The 18,729-nt window shown below is 40.7% G+C and overlaps 2 protein-coding genes across 3 annotated transcripts in view; both read right to left on the bottom strand.

Annotated features, from left to right (window-relative positions):
* LOC121933461 (probable C-mannosyltransferase DPY19L1) overlaps window positions 1-18,729 on the bottom strand; it is a 96,081-nt gene that overhangs the window by 25,737 nt on the left and 51,615 nt on the right. The window lies entirely within an intron of this gene.
* On the bottom strand, window positions 4,966-18,723 carry LOC121933462 (cartilage associated protein). Its single transcript, XM_042473235.1, has 7 exons — window positions 18,065-18,723; window positions 16,532-16,681; window positions 14,513-14,684; window positions 11,123-11,251; window positions 9,410-9,555; window positions 8,115-8,198; window positions 4,966-6,587 (listed from the first exon to the last, which is right to left on the bottom strand). The coding sequence occupies exons 1-7, from the start codon at window positions 18,548-18,550 to the stop codon at window positions 6,531-6,533; spliced, it is 1,224 nt and encodes a 407-aa protein (XP_042329169.1). The 5' UTR covers window positions 18,551-18,723; the 3' UTR covers window positions 4,966-6,530.

Raw genomic sequence — 18,729 nt, 5'->3', positions numbered from 1 at the left:
AAAGCGTACAAAGAAAAAAAAATTACATAGAGATTCAATACCTTTTTGATTTTGAAAAATGGAGAGATTGTAGGAGAATGTATGTTTTTTTAAAAAAATAAAAATATATAGATAAAGGCACAGATACTAGAGTGGTATGGGATGCAAGTACAACTTTATACAACTGAATCAGAAAGAGAAGAGAAAAATGAAAAGACATTGAATGCACCCATTGTATAAGTGAATATGTGTACAATTAAAAGATAAAGATTGATAAAGCATTGGCAGTACAGTCTATCTACTGAATATTACCATTTTTCCAGTCAAATTGTTATTACGGTTATTACAAACCTTTAATTCAGTATTTTAAAATGACAAGATCCCAATCATGGAAAATGGCCAGGATAGGTATATACCAGAAAGGGCAAGATTTAACTTTGACTAAGAATTATAGGCCTATTTCTTTGTTAATAATGATTGCAGTTTTTTACAACCGATTTTGGCAGAAAAATTGAAGACAATTTTATTGGATTTATACTAAATGATCAATTTACTTGGCAGGAGAAGAATTGAGAATTAAATATAAAGTCTTCTCGATGCTAGCAAAGGGAAGGTAGGATTACCAACTAAATAAAGCTATCTTTTTAAAAAAAAGAAATAGTTACATGCACAGAAATCAAACAAAGACCACAACAACCATATTACTTACATGATTGGTCACTCCCAGTATTAGACACAGAAAGGGCTTCATACATTGTTCCAAGAGGCAGGAAAATGCTTCAAGGCCTATCAAATGGACATGGTTAGATGGAACAGAGCACAACACTCAGCATTTAGTGCAAGGGCATCCAACATTTGGGGGAAATCACAGGGTTACAGGGTTATATTAAACATTTGAGTCTATCCATTGTTAGGATGGAAAGACAGAAGTTGTGTCTGTATTTGGTGATGACAATCCCTCCCCTCCCCTCATACCTACAGTCCTCATTGCTCCCTGCCGAAAAACCAAATGATAGGAATGAAGAAAAGATTTTTTTTTTATTCTCCAGTAGTATTTACAGTATCTTGTTGTTATCATTTTTCTGCAGAAATGTATTTATCATGATATGACATGAGTGATATGAGTTGTGATATGCGGTTTACTTAGGTGTTTGGGGAGTACATCCCACACTATTTTGAGGCTCCCAGGTCATCCCAGAATCATCAGTGGGTGAAAAATTGTAACCAATTCTCTCATCTTTAGGAGTGGGAGGGGGCAGTTCCACATTCTGGCCTTTTCCCTTCAAGCTCAGAAGGGGCCTTTGCTGAAAAAGAAAAATTTAAAAGTGCTAACATAGCCTAAGGGGGAAAAATGTGGTGAAACTTGCCTCTACCACCAGGAGATGGGGCTAAAGTCTTTTAAAATATATATATATATATATATATATATATATAATATATATATATATAAAAAAATTCAAGGGACAGCAGGACAGATGCCATAAAGAAAAAACATCTCCACATTCCCTGGACGCCGTCCCCCCCCCCGAATTTGACTGACTTTGTTACAGTGCGCCTTGTCATATGCAGGCGCCTTTTACACAGCTTTCAGCTTATTCCAGCTTTCAGTTGTCCATTGCTCCAACCTTTCTAGCAGCAAACCTCTCACCATTTGTTATTGTCTTGACCACTTATTAATAATTCTATGTATATCGTGATATTTACTGCACTGCCGAATGTCATAATCAGTATGTACATGTATCCCATAGGAATCCAGAAAGATTGTCTATGATTAAAGGTATGTTAAATACTGTGTTCAAACATGTTCATTTGAAAAATAAATACTTTAATTGTTCCGTAAAAGAAACTCAACTGGAATGTATGCAAAATTAACTGTTTCGCTTACTCAAAAGCTACAGGAAAGTTGAGGAAGAAGGTGAGCAAATTAATATTTAAAGCTAAACAAATATACCCTAACAAATGGATTTATATTTAAACCTCAGAAAGTATACATTTGGTTTCTGTAAACTGACTCCAAATAGAGAAGAGGCTGTAAAGGGGATATAAAATGTAGGAGAAGGGAATAAATAACTATTTGCTTACTTTAATATTTTAGCGTTAGGCATTGAAGACAGATGAGATACAGAATGTGGATTTGCTGGAATGTGAGCTGTGATCTACCAAACCCTTTAGGCAATTTCTTCATTTAGCCTTTTTTAAAAATGTAGCATAAATTCCCCACACTGGGTCATTCAGCCCAGAAGGAACCAGAAAAATGAGGTTGCTGTTTAAAGGATGGCAGACAACCAAGAGTTCAGACAGTTGCTATGAAGGATTAGTTGTGGGGTTTTCTCACTGCCCTGCTAGAAACTGCATCACAGCTCTATGTTAAAACATTATTAAAAGAGAATGTTTTCTCTGGCACCAGCTACCTCTCCCTACAGCTTATATGTACCGAGGAAAGAAAGAAAGAAAGAAAGAAAGAAAGAAAATACATGAAGTATTTAAGTAGAACTTAAAAAATATGTTTCCATAATAATTGAATGTCTACTGTTCAACTCGTTTGCAGTCACAACTAAAGGTATGAAATCACTCCTGCGTTTTCATTCTTCTTTACTATAACATACACAAAATTGTGGGATGGTTGCTTCATTGAATAGCCCTTTATCCAGGTTAGAGTCCATAAACCTCCAATCTCTGATGGAGTAGTTGGACACTCTGAATCCTTAAACTAATGCTAACTAAACATGCAATAGGGAGACACTGAGTTTTAAGTTCTCAAAAGTCTTGTGAGACAGCATTATATGTTTTAAAAGTTTGTTTGTTTGTGTTTAACCTAGTTTGTACCAGGGCAATGAGAATACCACAGGGACATCTCTAGTTGCTTTAAGTATGTAGCCTTCTCATTAGGCCTAATTCAAAGGCTAATCTATTTGAAGTCAGTACATAGAGAGATCTTGTAGCACCTCTCAAAGGTGCTACAAGATCTCTTTATGTACAGATTCTACACACTAACATGGCTATATCTTTTCATTCTACCACTATTTGAAGTCATTCACTTCGAACAAGGTAGGGACATCTCTGTGTGCATTTGTCAGTGGATGCAAGAAGATGCTGTGTGTTGTTCTCCTCATTCTAGCCATGGGGGATAGGAGCTAGTCAGTTCAAGAGGTAGATTTCAGCTTTGTTATCTGTGATGTTTTGAATTATAGCTGTCAAGAATTTCTGTATGAAAGACATATGCTCACCCTCACCTATAGCCCTTCCAAAAAGGAGAATGTACTGTGTAAGTTCTCTTCCATCTAAGACCTTGGCTTTAAGCAAAGCTTTATCATCTTGTAATTCCAGCATTAATTTCAATTGGAATATAGATGTGTTAAATAAAAAAGTACATACATTCTATCTAACCACCAACTCCAATGCTGCAAAAGGAAGTGACTGTTGAAGAGTTCTTTAAGGCACTTTATTATTACAGACAGTGGCACTTGAATTGTTAGGCACAAAAATATAGCACCAACCTCTCAATAAGCAATAACCAAAAGTATAAAGTAAAAATAAAGCATCATTCCTGCTTCAGACAGCTCACAGTCTAGAGATTACAGATGTAACAACAGGGTAAAAACACAGCAGCCCCTTCCTTTCCTACAGCAGCCTGATTTGCAGAAAACAGTAGCTAAAGCTTTTCACAGCACTGATCCTATAAACACTATCACCTGGTAATGACTGCACATCAAGCTGTACAGAGTGCAGAAATAAGGGTCAGTACAAATGTGGGCAGTGAAACAGAAGTTAGTCCTGTCAACAATGGCCTATGGAATAGAAAAATTCACACACAGATTTACAATAAATAACTCTTTGTACCAGAACAACCATAAGCATGTGTCTGTAACACACATTCCACATTGAAGCATCAAAGAGATACGAGGGTCACTCAAAATCTGTTGTCCCTGTAGGAGAAGCTGCTCTGGTGTACCTGAGTACAGACTTTGGTCTTATGATTTCGATTATGTGATTGACAAGAATTAATACTGGAATAAATGGAAATGCTTAAATGAGATGAACTAGCCATGCAAGTGAAGGCCTGTTTACAGAATTGATGTTGCAATCTTACTTATGCTTATCTGGCAGTAAAAGATCACTGATGTCAATGAGGTTTACTTTGGAAGAGGCACATGTAGAATTGCACTGCAGAATGATGTAGACTTTGAGGCAGATGTACAACCCAAAAGGCTGAATGATGTAAGTGAATTTTGATATTTGTCATGCAAGTGAAGTAACGGACACTAACTCCTACACTGAGGTTGTATAAATTATTGCATTTAGAATTACATGCTGATTGTGTAATCACTGTATTGCATGGAAGTACTGTACTACTGAATGCACACATGCATGTGAAACAACCACATGGTATACACAACTATGTTTCTGCAACCTTCAACTGAATGCAGACATTCTGCCTTGAGGGAAAATGTTCAACCACTTCCACAGGGGACCTTATACATGTATAACACAGTAATCTGGCCATTACCATATAAAAAACCCTGGAAAGGGGAAAGATGTATCAGCACCAAGTAGAATCTAAAAGCATCTTTGGTGTTATAAAGCTGGCACGCTATATATATTTACCTAAATATATTCAGCAGTGAACTGAATGGGGCAGGAGTAGGTAACATTGGCTCTTCAGATGTTGGACTCCAGCTCCTATCAACCTAAAACAGTATAGCTAGTGTTGATGGAATATGGACGCTGCAGTCCCAAAACAAGGGAAAGGCCAAATGTTGCCCACCGTTGTCCCAAGGAAAGTTGATCATGCCACAGTAAGACACCGTATCCAAACAGCTCTTATTTAAGAAGACATTGGTCCGAACTACACTGCAGAAATAATCCAGTTTGAGACTGCTTTAACAGCCCTGGCTCAGTGCTAGGGAATCCTGGGAATTGTAGTTTATTGTGGCACCAGAGCTCTCTGACAGAGAAGACTAAACCTCAGAATCACAGAATTATTGTCTCCTAAAACTACTACCATTCCCAGCATTCCCTAGCATTGAGCCAGGGCAGTTAAAGCCGTCTCAAACTTGATTATTTCTGCAGTGTGGTTTGGACCAAACACAGGATTTCAATGAAATACAAGGTGGCTTCATCTGAACTAATCCTTCACAGATTTTGACTTCTAATAGGACCAATGCGTGTATGTATACTTTATTACTAGTCTCCCAAGTGAATGTGGGTGGGTGGGTTGCAGGGACTGGAAAGATATTACATGTTTGGTGGGTGAGTGGGTGGATTAATTACTCACCGAGCCACCAGGAAAAGAGATTCCTCCTAAACATTAGGAAGAACTTCCTGATAGAAAGAGGTGTTAAACAGTGGAATTCAGAGTGTGGTGGAGTCTTTTTTGAGGTATTTAAACAGAGGCTGGATGGCCATCTGTCAGGAGTGTTTTGATTGTGTATTTCTGCACAGGAGGGGTTTGGACTGGATGGCTCTTGTGGTCTCTTCCATCTCTACAATTCTATTATTCTAACTGATTACAGCATTACTCACAGTACTTGTCATAGACAAGATCCATGTGTTTGGATTCTGGACATTTTGTGAAATGAAGAACCACAAATTAGCTTCTCCAAAAGTTGCTCCTGGCAAACAGACAAATTGTTTTTGACTCAGCTACTTTTCTCAAATTCAGTTACACTGCATTTTCTTTCAAAAGTGAATGCAGGATACAAACAAGTTTCGGTTCTTACTAAATATATCCCCAAATATTACCAGTTCCCCTAATAAATGTACACAAGGTACTGGAAAAAATCTTGATATGATAGTATCAGATAAATTAGTCATGAATGTCCATCTATTTTCTCCAAGCAATGTCTTACCAGTTTACAGTGCAATTCTGTACACACAATGTCTGCCCAGAAATATGTCCCAAGAAGCTCAATGGTGCTGACTCTCAGCCAGGTATACAGAGGAATGTAGCCTCAGTACTAAGTAATAGCAGCTGAAAGGTTTATTTTTAATCCAATTTTTTTTTTTAAAAAAATGTTATATATAAATATAGCATCCTTCCAAAATTATAGAAGAATGCCTATCTTTCCTATTTACTTTGACTTTTTGCAGGGTTTTTAAAATCCTGATCTTTGCCAAAGAAGGTTGCTAGAGTGCCTTACAAAAATCCATGCATTCTATCCACATGTTTCTGGGTGTATCAACACTATTGAAATAATGCAGTTTGATACCATGTTAAGAGCTGTAGCGCTATCCTATAGAATTTGTAGTTTTGCATTATTTCTATAGTGTAGATGCACCTCTGTTTTACCCAGGCCATGATGCATTTGATGAACAGAATGTATGAAGCTAGGTAATTTTCTAATGCTTCAATGGTTAGGATATTTTTTTAAAAAAGAAAATCCTGGTTAATGGTGTAGGGAGTACTCACAGGATGATCCAGGAGTCTTCTGAACAAGCTTTGAAAAGATCTGAGGTATTTCTAACTCCTGAGCTAAAAGTGATGCATGAAATATAAAGGAGCAACGGTGGGTATTTATTTTTTAAAACATGTGTCTTTCTGTTGTTCAGAGTCACTGTGTTCCACTATCCACTGTCAAGAGTTCATCGAGGTATTCTAGTACTTCACCCTAAAACAGATTACAACAGAAAACAGGTTAATTCTGCACAAAATACCTTTAGAGGCAATTTTTTCTAAAGAAGAAAAGTAGAACTATCTGATAAAGTCTTAAGGCTGGGTTGCTGTATCAGGAGCTGCTGCCACACTGCAGAATTAGGGTGCATCTACACTCTAGAAATAATGCAGTTTGACAACACTTCAAGTGCTGTGGCTCCATCCTATGGAATCCTGAGATTTGTAGCTTTACACTGTCTTTCACCTTCTCTGCCAAAGAGATTTGGTGCCTCACAAAATCAAGGACAGAACCATAGCAGTTAAGTGGTGTCAAACTGCATTATTTCTACAGTGTAGATGTACCCGTAATTTGATACTACTTTAACTATCATGGCTCCATCCTATGAAATCTTGGGATTCATAATTTGTTGTGGCACCAGAACTCTCACAGAGAAGGCTAAATATCTCTCAAAACTACCAATCTCAGAATTCCATACCATGGAGCGATAGCATCTAAAGCGATGTGAAACTGCATTAATTTTGAAGTGTAGATGCAACCAGGATTACGTATGATTTCTTTCAGCGGACACCTAATTTGCACTCAATAACTGCCCTGCCTGCATTGCACTATTTCCATTTCTTCTTTATACACAATATGTTCCTCACTGATTCCTTTTCACAGCTGCCTGATCTGAAGATATGAGCAGATGGTGAGGCTTATTTCCATGCTATGAAATACATCTCACCAGTTGATTTCTGCAAACCAAGCTGCTGTTAAGGTCCCAAATGCAACCAAGTCTGGTTGTTTTCCTTTCTTTTGGCAACTACCAGAATTCTACATTTATTTGAATGTGGATTTTTTTTCTGGGCCTGGATGGAATCTGGGAAGACTTCCTGCTGTTGAAGATAAAATGGCATTGAAATTCTGGCAAATGAGCAGATACAGATAGCAGAGATGAACCAAGACATCTTGCTGCTTGTAGCAAAGATAGTGCCCCATCACATGTAGAGAGACAAACTGGGACAGTATTTCCAAATATATCAAATACAGCAAGGTAGGCTGTTGACAGATTCTGTGGAATACACTGTTGTAACTCCACATCAGTAATGCTGTTTTTCCCAGTGGGACTGACTACAAGAATTGTTGCTCAGATTGGCAAATCAAATAAGTAACAGAAGGGGTTGGCACAACAGTAATACCTTTTTAACCCTCTTTTAGGAAGAATAATCTTTGACACCGAGCTACTGTTGAAAACAGAAGTCCTGTATCAGGTTTTGTCCCTTCTCCCTAAAATGTTTAGGTACGCTAACCCATATATTTTTTCTTCATAGCTATCATTAAAAAAAAGGCAACTGATTAATTACAAAATATAAATTAATGAATTAAGGACAACATTAAGCAAAAATGTGCCCAACAAATTACTCTAGAGTAGAACCAGGGGAAAAAGTCAGCATCTCTATTAATGTACCATAACTGACCATTAGTGTCTTATAACAACCATTAATTTTCACTTACACAATGACAGTTGTCTATTTTACTTACTTCATCATCATCCATTACATGTTCTTTGGCAAATTCATACATTTCTTTCTGAAGTGTTGTTATGTTGTAGTACCTAACTGCTTCCTAGAACAACAGCAACAAAGCTTCATGTCACATTAATAGCAGAATGTCATCCAAAACTCAGTCATGTATGAAAGTTCAATTATTCTAGTACACCTGTTATCCCTGATCATTTTAAACAACAGTTGTTGGGCCTTATTTGAAAACCAAAAATTGTGAATGCTAAGTTTCTCCCCACTCCAACTTAGATTCCCCCATTCCCTTCCCACCCGGAAAAAGAAGTCCTCTGTTGACTCTCCTGCCAAAAGTTCATGAAGTGCGGTGCATGTCACCTAGATGTTCTGAGGTGAACTATTATGGGTGTCCTAGCACCAAGCACTGAAGAAGGCCAACATCTCCCATGACAAAAGACACCATGTGGTTACCAAGCACACTGGTTTCAAGTAATTTCCAGCCATCCTTTCATTCTTGGAACTGGGAAGGGGGCAGGAACTTCATGTAACTCCCTGACCAAGTCAGAGTTGAGCAGACTGTTTATTCTCACACTCACCAGAGAGCAGGGACAGTCATCATGGTGAGTCTAATCTCCAAAAGGTCAAACCATGTATACTGTAAGCCCTGTTCAGGACACTGTCAGAGCATGAGGGCTAAAATTAAATATGGGGCATGGGCATGCAAACAAGCTTCAGCCAGAGCTTGGCCATGCAGGATGGGCGATTTGAGGAGTTGTAGTGCAAAAAAATAACTTTTGCAAGAGCTTTTTAACATAGCCCAAATGTATCAACAGAATTTCTAATTGGGTTTGTATTAATCAATTGATGAGAGACAGTTTTTAACTGGAATAAGGCTTCTAAACATGTTGGGCTGTAGGTGCTTAGAAACTTGCCTTTGACCTTCATGATGAAGAGCAGGAATGTCTGCCCCCTGCTCACATTAAAATCTTGCATGTTCAAACAGCCAAATAATGCTCTCAAGTCTGAATGTGCAACTCAGTATTTTGTTGTTGTTGCTGTTGTTGTTGTGTGTCTTCAAGTTGTTTCCAACATATGGCAACCCTAAGGTGACCCTATCATGGGGTTTTCTTGGCAAGATTTGTCCAGCAGGCGTTTGCATTTGCCTTCCTCTGAAGCTGAGAGTGTGTGACTTGCCCAAAGTCATTCAGTGAGTTTCCATGGCTGAGTGGGGATTCTAATCCTGATGTCCAGAGTTATAGACCAATGCTTAAACCACTACATCACTATAGATCATGGTATATAGGCTGACATTTCACTTACGGGCCTAGGCTGGAAGTCTTCATCTGTGAGTCCCCATTTGTCTTTGTGATATTGATAATAGACTAGATTCTGTTTCATCACTTCATCTTTCTGGTCAAAGAGCATATAGCTGGCAACGCATGGTGCTGCATTCTTTAAATCATTCACTGAATTGACATTAAACAAAATGATATCAGAATCTCAGAAGAAAATGACTGAAAACAGAGAATATGAATTCTAGAATTTGAAGTTGTAAATCATGCTTAGAATTCATGGCATGTAAGCATCCACGCATGTGTGTTCTCATACACACATCTACGTTTCAATCTGGACACCTGTATTGTGCATGTGCTCTACCACACCTGGAGGGCCACATCTTCCCTTCATGCTCTCCCAGAAAAAGGTCTAATGTTTTTCTTATTGAAAAAATAACCATTGCCTTTAACAGCTATGGAGTGGGAATTTTGCTAGTTAGGTGGTAGTGATAGGCTTTTTAAGGCCTAGTAGTAGCTTTTTCCCAAACAGGAAGTGAAGATTTGAAAAAGCGAGTCCTCCCACAAAAAAGGGTGAAATTGCAATGATGATGCTACCACTTAAATACATAGACTGAGCTAGTGATCCTTTTCAGAGAGTACAGATTACTATTGTTTGTGCAAGCTTATATGTGCAAGCAATGAAAAAAATGGGCATGTTCACACATTGACTGTCATTTGGGTTTTTTTTGTTTTGTTTTGCAAACTCTAAAATCAATCTACGAATTATAGTATGGACAGGACAGAGTGAGGCAGAAAAGCCAAGATCTGGAAGCGTTAAGGTTTTGTGCAGGGACTGGATTATGATGATAATAATAATAATAATTAATAATTTGTTTTATTTATATACCGCTATTCCAAAGATCATAGCGGTGAACAGCAAGTAAGCTAATTAGCAAGTAAGCTAATTTGCCCCCAACAGTCTGGGTACTCATTTTAGCGACCTCGGAAGGATGCAAGCCTGAGTCGAGCTTGGGCCCTTTTGCTGGTCTTGAACTCGCAACCTTGTGGTTTCGAGTGAATGGCTGCAGTACAGGCATTTAACCACTGCGCCACCAGTGGTGACGATGATGATAATAATAGTAATAATAATAAACATTTATTTATAATGCGTTTTCCACCAAAGGATGGAACATCAAACATATATAATCAAAAACTGACAATAAAACACAACACTATAAAATGCTAAAATACTAAAACCAAAAAGGAAGACAGTGGCCTGGTACATATTGACCCTTTGCAGCATCATGGTGACATGCTAGGGTTGCCTCGGGGCGGTGCTTTCACACGCCCCTCAACCCTAGCACGTGACGAGGGCATCACAGTGGCGGAGCCCTGTACACATGGGTGCCGCCATTGTTACGCAAGTGCCGCATGGTATCTGCATGGCGCAGCGCAGTGCTTGCGTAATGAGTGCGCCAATGGTGCACTGCGGCACACGTGTTACTTCGCAAGGAAACCGCACGATTTGGCAGCTGCGGCTTCCCTGTGGAGGGAAAACAGGCACCGGCAGGCCGCCCTTTTGGGGCGGTATGTACCGCACCAGTGTTTCTTCTTTCCCAGCCACAACCAGCTCAGTGGGTGCTTACTTTATCGCTCTACTGATAAGTAGGATTTCTTCTCTAGTAAACTTGAAATGCTGTTGTTGTTTTTAAAGGAGATCCAGCCACAGTTTCATTTGAGAACAAAGTTCGTTACTTACATTTATAATAAGCAAACTGTAAATAGTGGTACATAGTCGCCACAAATTTCTCCACAACGTAGCCTCCTATGACAGGTGTCAGATCAATTTCACACTTCAGTTTGCACTCTAGAACTTCAGTGTAATGATCTTTAAAACAACAACAACAATAACAACCATTATTTTAACATTACATAACTATGTCTTATATTTAGTTCAATATTTAACATTTCTACTGTATAAACCATTACTCCAAATTTCAAAAAAGTTTATATTTGTGATGCTAGACCATAGCCAGTGTCTTACCTGTGGCCCTTTGATGTTGTTGGACTGCTACTCCCATCTGCACTAGCCCTTGCAGCCAATGGTGAGGGAAATGATGAGAATGCAGTCCAACAAGGTACCCATTCTTGCTCTCAGTGGTGTGTAAGGTTGTTCAGTATCTGAATGGAGAAAAGCCCCTAGATCAGTGATGGCGAACCTATGGCACGCGTGCCAGAGGTGGCACTCAGAGTCCTCTCTGGGGCACACATGCTGTCGCCCTTGCACAGACTTTGACAGAGTTTCTTACTAGAAAGCCAGAGGGACGTGGCACTTTGCAATGAATAAGGGGGGTCTGGGTTGCAGTTTGGGCACTCGGTCTATAAAAGGTTCACCATCACTGCCCTAGATAAAATACTTCATAATCAACAGGTGGACATTATACTAGTCTCAATAAAATTATATTTGCTTGTAGTGCCACCTACAGGTACAGACAAGATTTTTTTGTACAATAAAACAATGCCCCATATCCACAAGTAGGCAATACTTTTATTAGAACAAACTGCAACAGTGAGCAAGCTTTTGAGTTCTTCAGACCTCTTCATTAGGCAAAGTAATTATGAAAAAAGAGGAAGGGTGATGGAAAAACTATGGAGTTTCAAGAATCTGGCTCACTGTTTAAACCAAAGGTCCACAGTTCAATTTAAGTCACAAGATGTAGAATGGTTAGGTACACAGGTATCACATGACACCTACAATTCCTGCTGGGTTGAAGACAAAATGGTGAGTCCCCATTTCTTGAAATACAAGATTGGCAGCAGCTCAGACATCTGTCTTTCCCCTTATTTAGAAACACTCAAGCAGCATTCAGCAAAAGTAGAAAGAAACAAGATGGTCCTTGTATTAGCAAAACAGTAGGTCTCCTGGTTTACATTTTTATTTTATTTTATTTTTCATTTATATGTCTCCTTTCTTTGCTTGCTAGAAAAGGAACATTTCAGCCCAGCCTCCTGTGGAAGGAAGCTCCAGAGGGTGGGAGCAGCCACTGTGAAGGCTCTCATTCAAGTCTCACCAAGCCAGCCTGTGATGGGGACAGGACTGAGAGAAAGCTGTCCCCCTCAAGAGCTTAAGAATTCTTGCAGATCTGTATGGGAAGATATAGTCTTTCAGATAGTCTGGACCAAAGCCATAGAGGGCTTTATAGCTCATGACCAACAGTCTGAATTGTGCCTGGAAATGAACCAGTAGCCAGTGAACCTGTTGCAACAAGGTAGTTATACGTTTCCTATAATTATCTCCAATCAGCATTCTGACTATTGCCTTTTGAACCTGTTGAAGTTTCCAAACAGTTTCCAAAGGTAGCCCCACATGGAGTATGTTACAGTAGTCAAAGTGGGATATGATCAAGACATGTGTCACCGTAGCCAAATCTGATGTCGCAAGGAATGGATGCAACTGGTGTAGTAGTTTTAGCTGTGCAAATGCACTCCTGGCCACTGCTGAAGTCTGGGCATCCAGACTCAGAGTAAGATTTCAGGAGGAGAGTAACCCTATCCAGAGTGTCTATTTCTTGATCTCCCTTTCCACTGACCAGGAGCACTTTTGCGTTGTCTGGATTAAGTTTCAGTTTGTTTGCCCTCATCCAATCCATTACTGACAGCAAACACTGCTTCAGCATGGAGATATCTTCCTCAGAATTGGATGGAGATAGTGTTGGGCATCCTCCCCATACTAGGGATACCACATCCCAAAACTCTGGATGACCTCTCCCAACAGTTTCATGTAGATGTTAAACAGCATGGGGGACAAAACAGTGAGACTCTACAGGCCAATGACAGGGAGGGGAAGAGGAGTCCCCCAGCACATCCTTTTCAGTTCGTCTTCCAAGAAGGAAATGTTGCCAAGCCCCATCTCAAGTGGCCAGAAAGGATACATACCATCATTGATGATACCAAAAGCCACTGAGAGATGCAGCACAACCAACAAGGAAACGCTCCTCCTGTCCAGTTCCCTGGATAACTCATCCAACAAGATAACCAAAACTGTCTGTGTCCCATAGCCAGGCCTGAAGCCAGACTGAAATGGATCTAGGTATTCCACCCCCAACAAATGCCCTACATGGCTTGGCTCCTGACTACTTGCAAGAGCGTCTCCTTCCATAAAATCCACCCCATATGCTTTGGTCCTCTGGGAAGAATCTGCTACAACCTAAAAAGACTAGACTTTCAGCAGTGACCCAGAGGTCCTTCTCATCAGCCGCTCCCAGGCTCTGGAACGACCTGCCAGATGAGATCTGTCAGATTACCACCTTGGAAGCCTTTAAGAAGGCTATTAAAACATATCTCTTCCAGCAGGCCTTTCCAGACTAGACCAGATCTACTGACTTGCCTCCCCCCTAATTTCACCTTTAAGCCATCATTGGGACACTGGAAGTGTCACTGATACCATCGCTTCCAACCTCCCCCCTCTCTAGAAGATGATTCATTTCCAGCCCAAATCTGCTCAAAATTTTTTTCTTCACTTTATTGGTCCTGGAATGTTTTAGATTTTTTTTCTGTTTAATTTCTTTTTAGGGATTGATTAATGATTTTATGTTTGGGGGGAGGGTTGAGGGTATAGGGGTTTTAATTGTATTTAAAAATTGTATGTGATTTTATCTTGATATTCGCTTTGATTCTTTCGAGAAAAAGCGGAATATAAACCTGATCAAAATTAAGCAGTGAAGCAGCAACTTGAAGCATGAAAAATGAGAAACAGCTTCATTTTCTCAGCACAATAAGACATATTGTATATCTTTTTTTGAGAGAAAAATCAGATTTCCCAGAGGATATGGGGGTAATGCCTCTGTCTGCTTTAACAATTACTAAATAAACCCCTTAAACTGCAAATCCCAGAATGCAACAGGAGGCAGCCAGAGCAGTTAAAGTGAATCAGCAACGTTTTAAGAATGTAGTGCGATAATCTCCTTTGTCATATATGTTGTGAGCTCTGTTCTATTTGCAGATTCCCTTTCTTCTATTTAGGACCACACCTCTCCCACTTAGAAGTGTGAGTGGAAAGCAAATCTACAAACAGCATGTATCAATTAGTTGTATTTTAGGATCTTTGAAGTAAAAATCTCTTTCCTAACTTTAGAAGCTGATCACCTACCTGCTATAGACAGATAAAACTCTTTAAAATCTTTGATCTCCCGGGGGCCTTCACAAGCAGCAATGCAATCATCATAGGCTTTGTAGAAATCGGGGAGTGCCAGTTCCATATCTGTGATGGAAGTCTTCCAGTTTTCTCCATTATATGCTCTTACCGCCCTGACAAAAAGATTCTGTGGAGACCAAAAGAAACCACAGTAGCAAAGAATTGATTTGAATGGCCAGATTAAGGACTATTATCACAATGACATTCACTCAGTTACTCCATATTAAGTGAATCCAGGTGGATCACAGCTAATATCTATTCCACCAACTACTTCTTCATATACCTCACTACCACAGTCACAGCATTTTCTTTTAGCTATTTCCTTGAGTGGCAGTATCAGGTTTACATGTCTTCTAGTAAAGTTGACTCACTCTTAGCCACCACTTTGTTAAGTGTCATTGTTAAATGGCATGAACGCTTCTCTTGATCACGATTGGCAATCTCAGGCCCCAGGGCTTAATCTGGCACTCCTGACTGGCAATCTCAAACCCCAGGACTTAATCTGGCACGCCTGGTGTGCCAATCTAGCTTCTGGCATGCCAATCCAGCCACTGGCAGTTCCCCAAAAGGCCACACTCCCTTCCCATTCTAAAAGACTGAAATGCATCTCCTAAAAGATAGTAAATGTTAAACTAAAAATATCTTGGTATTTTTGGTCCCTGCCCACCACTGAAATCTAACTACTGAGTATTTCCTGAAAATTGAAACCAGTCTTGAGGCTGACATAGGTTCTCCACCCTTGATCTGGGTATAGGGAGTACCACAACCTCCTTCAAGGCAGTAGGCTTCACTCCCTGACATTGGAGATGATCAGACTGGAAAAAAAGCCGGGAGTAAAATGCAGATTGCTGGCAAAGTTGTGCGAACACACTGATGATTTTCAGACACATTGCGCTTATCCAGGCCTTCTCCTGTGAAGATCCAGGAATGCTCCAGCAACAAACCATTCATGGGGAAATCCCAGAAATGGATTGTTGCTGGAACATTCCTGGCTCTTCCTGGGATAAATTCAGGATAAGCGCGAAGTCATCTGAAAATCTTCAGCACGATTGTGCAATTACTGTATCCCAGGAGTATGCCTTTTTCTTCCCCGATTTTCCCTCATCTGATCATATCCATTGTGAGGCATTTGCCACCCAACAAATCACCACTTTTAGATTTTATCAGCCAAAATGGGCAAGAGTCAGGATTACAAGATTATATGTGGTCAGATGAACTAGACACTTTTGTCCACATCATCAAGCCATAAGAATACATCCAGATCCCAGAGCTCAGACTCTATGGTAATGGTGGCATCTATGTGAATATGGGCTGCTTTCTCCACACAGTGCCTCATAAACCTATCATAGCAAGTAAATGAGGTCTCCACTGCCTGTCTCTCCAGGCTTGATCCATGGTTTTCATAATACAGCGCTGTTAGATCCATTATTTCCCCCCCTAAAAAAATCATTTGACAGCTATCTAGCCCAGGGCCCAAGTTTTTAGTAATAGTTTTTTGTGGGTTTTTTGGGCTATGTGGCCATGTTCTAGAACCAGAATGGCCAGAATGAAGATCTACTCCATAGTAAAACACTTACATGAAACTCTAAAGTTATTTGAGGGCCTGAACAGACAGGCCAAAATAAAGCTGCTTCGGGTCACTTTGGAGGTATGCTGTTTAAAGGATGCATGCGTCCTAAGAGGCCACAGCAAAGGACTGGGAGCGCAGCTTTGGTGCAGCTTCTGGCCTCTTAAGATGTGTGTGTCATTTCAACAGCATACCTCCAAAGTGACCCGAAGCAGCTTTATTTTGGCCTGTCTATATGGGCCCATAGTTAAGGCTATAAGAACTGGGATGGGAAAGTATACACAAGGGGAATAGGAAACTATACCAGAGAAAAATTAACAAAGTGAAAAGAGCCTTTGCTTGTTTTTATTACCCTTTTCTCAGAATAAGAAACCAGGGAAGAAACGTAAAGAAGGTGAGATACATACCTCATATGATTTTGTTTCTAAATCTTTAATATAGTCTTCAGCATTGGGCATGCTTTTGTAGTACGCCATATTCCTTTGCATCATCTCGTCGTCAGGATGCTTCAGAAGAAACGTGTGCGCTGCTGCAATGGCTTTCGGAAGGTTATTTGCCTAGTCCAATATATATATATATATAACATCGGTTAACGCTTTTGAAAATTCACTTGTGTCTTAGCATCCCCCTCCAAAAAAAACTAACAGTACAGATATATAGACATTCACTTCAGTCAGAGCGAAATTCCCAGTACAACAAAACTATATAAAGTGTACACACACATTTATGCTTAAAACAAAAGAATATGTAACATTACGGATCTGAGTGAAGGCAGGAGAGGAATAAAGGAGGCAGACAGAGAGACACTCAGGAAACCTATAAGGATGGCAATAGCAGGGCTGAAGAGCATGAGGAAACAAAAGCTACCAACGCTGCTCTAAATGTAAACCCATGGAGGACATTGCAGAAAAACGTAGGACATTACAAACCCAAAGCTACAAACACTGCTATAAATGTAAATCTATGCTTGGCAGTCATGTTCTAAACATGGAGGGCATTCCAGAAGAATGGAGGACAGTGGAAAACAAAAGCTACAAACGCTGCTATAAAACTACATCCATGTTTCTTATTCAGGGTTGAAATGGAGGACATTCCAGAAAAAGGGAGGACATTAGAAAAACAAAAGCGGCAAACACTGTTTTATATATATAAAACCATGCTTCTTGGTCATGATTGGCATGGAGGACGTTACAGGGAAATGTAGGACAGTGGAAAACAAAAGCTACAAGCGCTGTTATAAATGTAAACTAATGCTTCTCAGTCATGATCGACATGGAGGACATTCTAGAAAAATGTAGGACGTTAGAAAACAAAAGCTACACACACTGTCATAAATGTAAACCCATGCATCTCAGTTGTGCTCAAAAAATGGAGGAAATTCCAGAAAAATGTAGGACATTAGACAAACTGGAAAGCTAAAGACACCGATGCCAATGTAAACCCACTTCTTCGCAGTCGTGCCCAAAAAATGGAGGACATTCCAGGAAAAAACGTAGGACATTTGACAAGAAAAGCTAAAGACACTATTATAAATGTAAACCCACTGCTTCTTAATCAAAAATGGAGGACGTTTGGATCCTATTGAAAAGAAGGCTGAAATGTAGGGCAGGTCCTAGGAAAGGAGGACAAAAAAGAAGGAGCTTGATTTTATTTTTGGGGAGGGTTCCAAGAGAGAAAACTTTCCCCCACTTTCGTCTTTGCAGGAAGAAGAGGGGCCTGCAAAGCTCTGCACTGCAGGGATGATGTGGTATGAAACCGGGTCAACCTTGCAATGCGGATGCAGGGCTGCCAGATTAATAGGGTTGCCATAATTGTCCACTAAAACCTGGGACAAAATGTAGGACAAAATCTAGACCAAACTGTAGGACAACTGCAGGACAAAACTCAGCCCAAAATGTAGGACATTTAAGGTCCTCCATTTTTCATATATCTCTATGTACCTTAAAGTAGGCGAACTGGAGGAACTTGTAGGGCTCCCGGCGTTGGAACTCGTCCAAGACCTCGCGGCTGGGCTGGGACTGTCGGAAGGCCGGGAGGCCCTGCTTGCAGCGCTTGAGGCACTGCGCCCGGCGGAGGAGGCCCGCAAAGAAGCTCAGCTCGGGGAAGCCCAAGAAGCGGCCCTCCTCCTGATCCTGATCCTCCTCGGTAACCCCGGCATGGCTGCAGTTGAGGTGGCAGAAGGCCTCGCTGTCCCGGAGGAGGCGGTGGAGCCGGAGGCTGACCTCCAAGTAGCCCACGCTCTCGGCCCACTTCTCCTGCGTGTATTGGTCCAGGCCGTAGCGGTAGGCCGACTCCAGGGGCATCAGCTCGTCCCGAGGGAAGCTGCGGAAGCTGTAGCGCTCGAACTGGGCCCAGGAACCCCAAGGAAACAATAAGAAGACGACGAGGACTAGGAGGCCCCAGAGACCTCTGTGCAGCCCCCGCATCCTCCTCCCTGACACGCGGCACAAAGAAGGACTGGGAGGCTGTGGGGCTTCGTCCTGAGAGAAGGAGGAGGAGGAACAGGAGGAGGCTTTCTTCCATCCTGAGAGGAGGAGCAGGAGGAGGCCGTGTGGCGAGTGTGGCTGCTGCCTGTGTCCAGAAGGAGGTGCTGTGCGTCGTCGTT

Source organism: Sceloporus undulatus, chromosome 6 (genome assembly GCF_019175285.1).
Source record: "Sceloporus undulatus isolate JIND9_A2432 ecotype Alabama chromosome 6, SceUnd_v1.1, whole genome shotgun sequence".
Classification (NCBI taxonomy): domain Eukaryota; kingdom Metazoa; phylum Chordata; class Lepidosauria; order Squamata; family Phrynosomatidae; genus Sceloporus; species Sceloporus undulatus.
The sequence above is the reverse complement of the archived record's forward strand: the minus strand, read 5'-3'. Positions and strand labels throughout refer to the sequence as shown.

Coding starts and splice junctions, on each gene's coding strand:
- LOC121933462 (XM_042473235.1), bottom strand. CDS start 18,550: ATGCGGGGGCTGCACAGAGGTCTCTGGGGCCTCCTAGTCCTCGTCGTC. Junction 14,685..16,531: donor TAGAAACAAAATCATATGAG/GTATGTATCTCA, acceptor TGGTCTCCACAG/AATCTTTTTGTCAGGGCGGT. Junction 6,588..8,114: donor ATGTAATGGATGATGATGAA/GTAAGTAAAATA, acceptor AATCTGTTTTAG/GGTGAAGTACTAGAATACCT.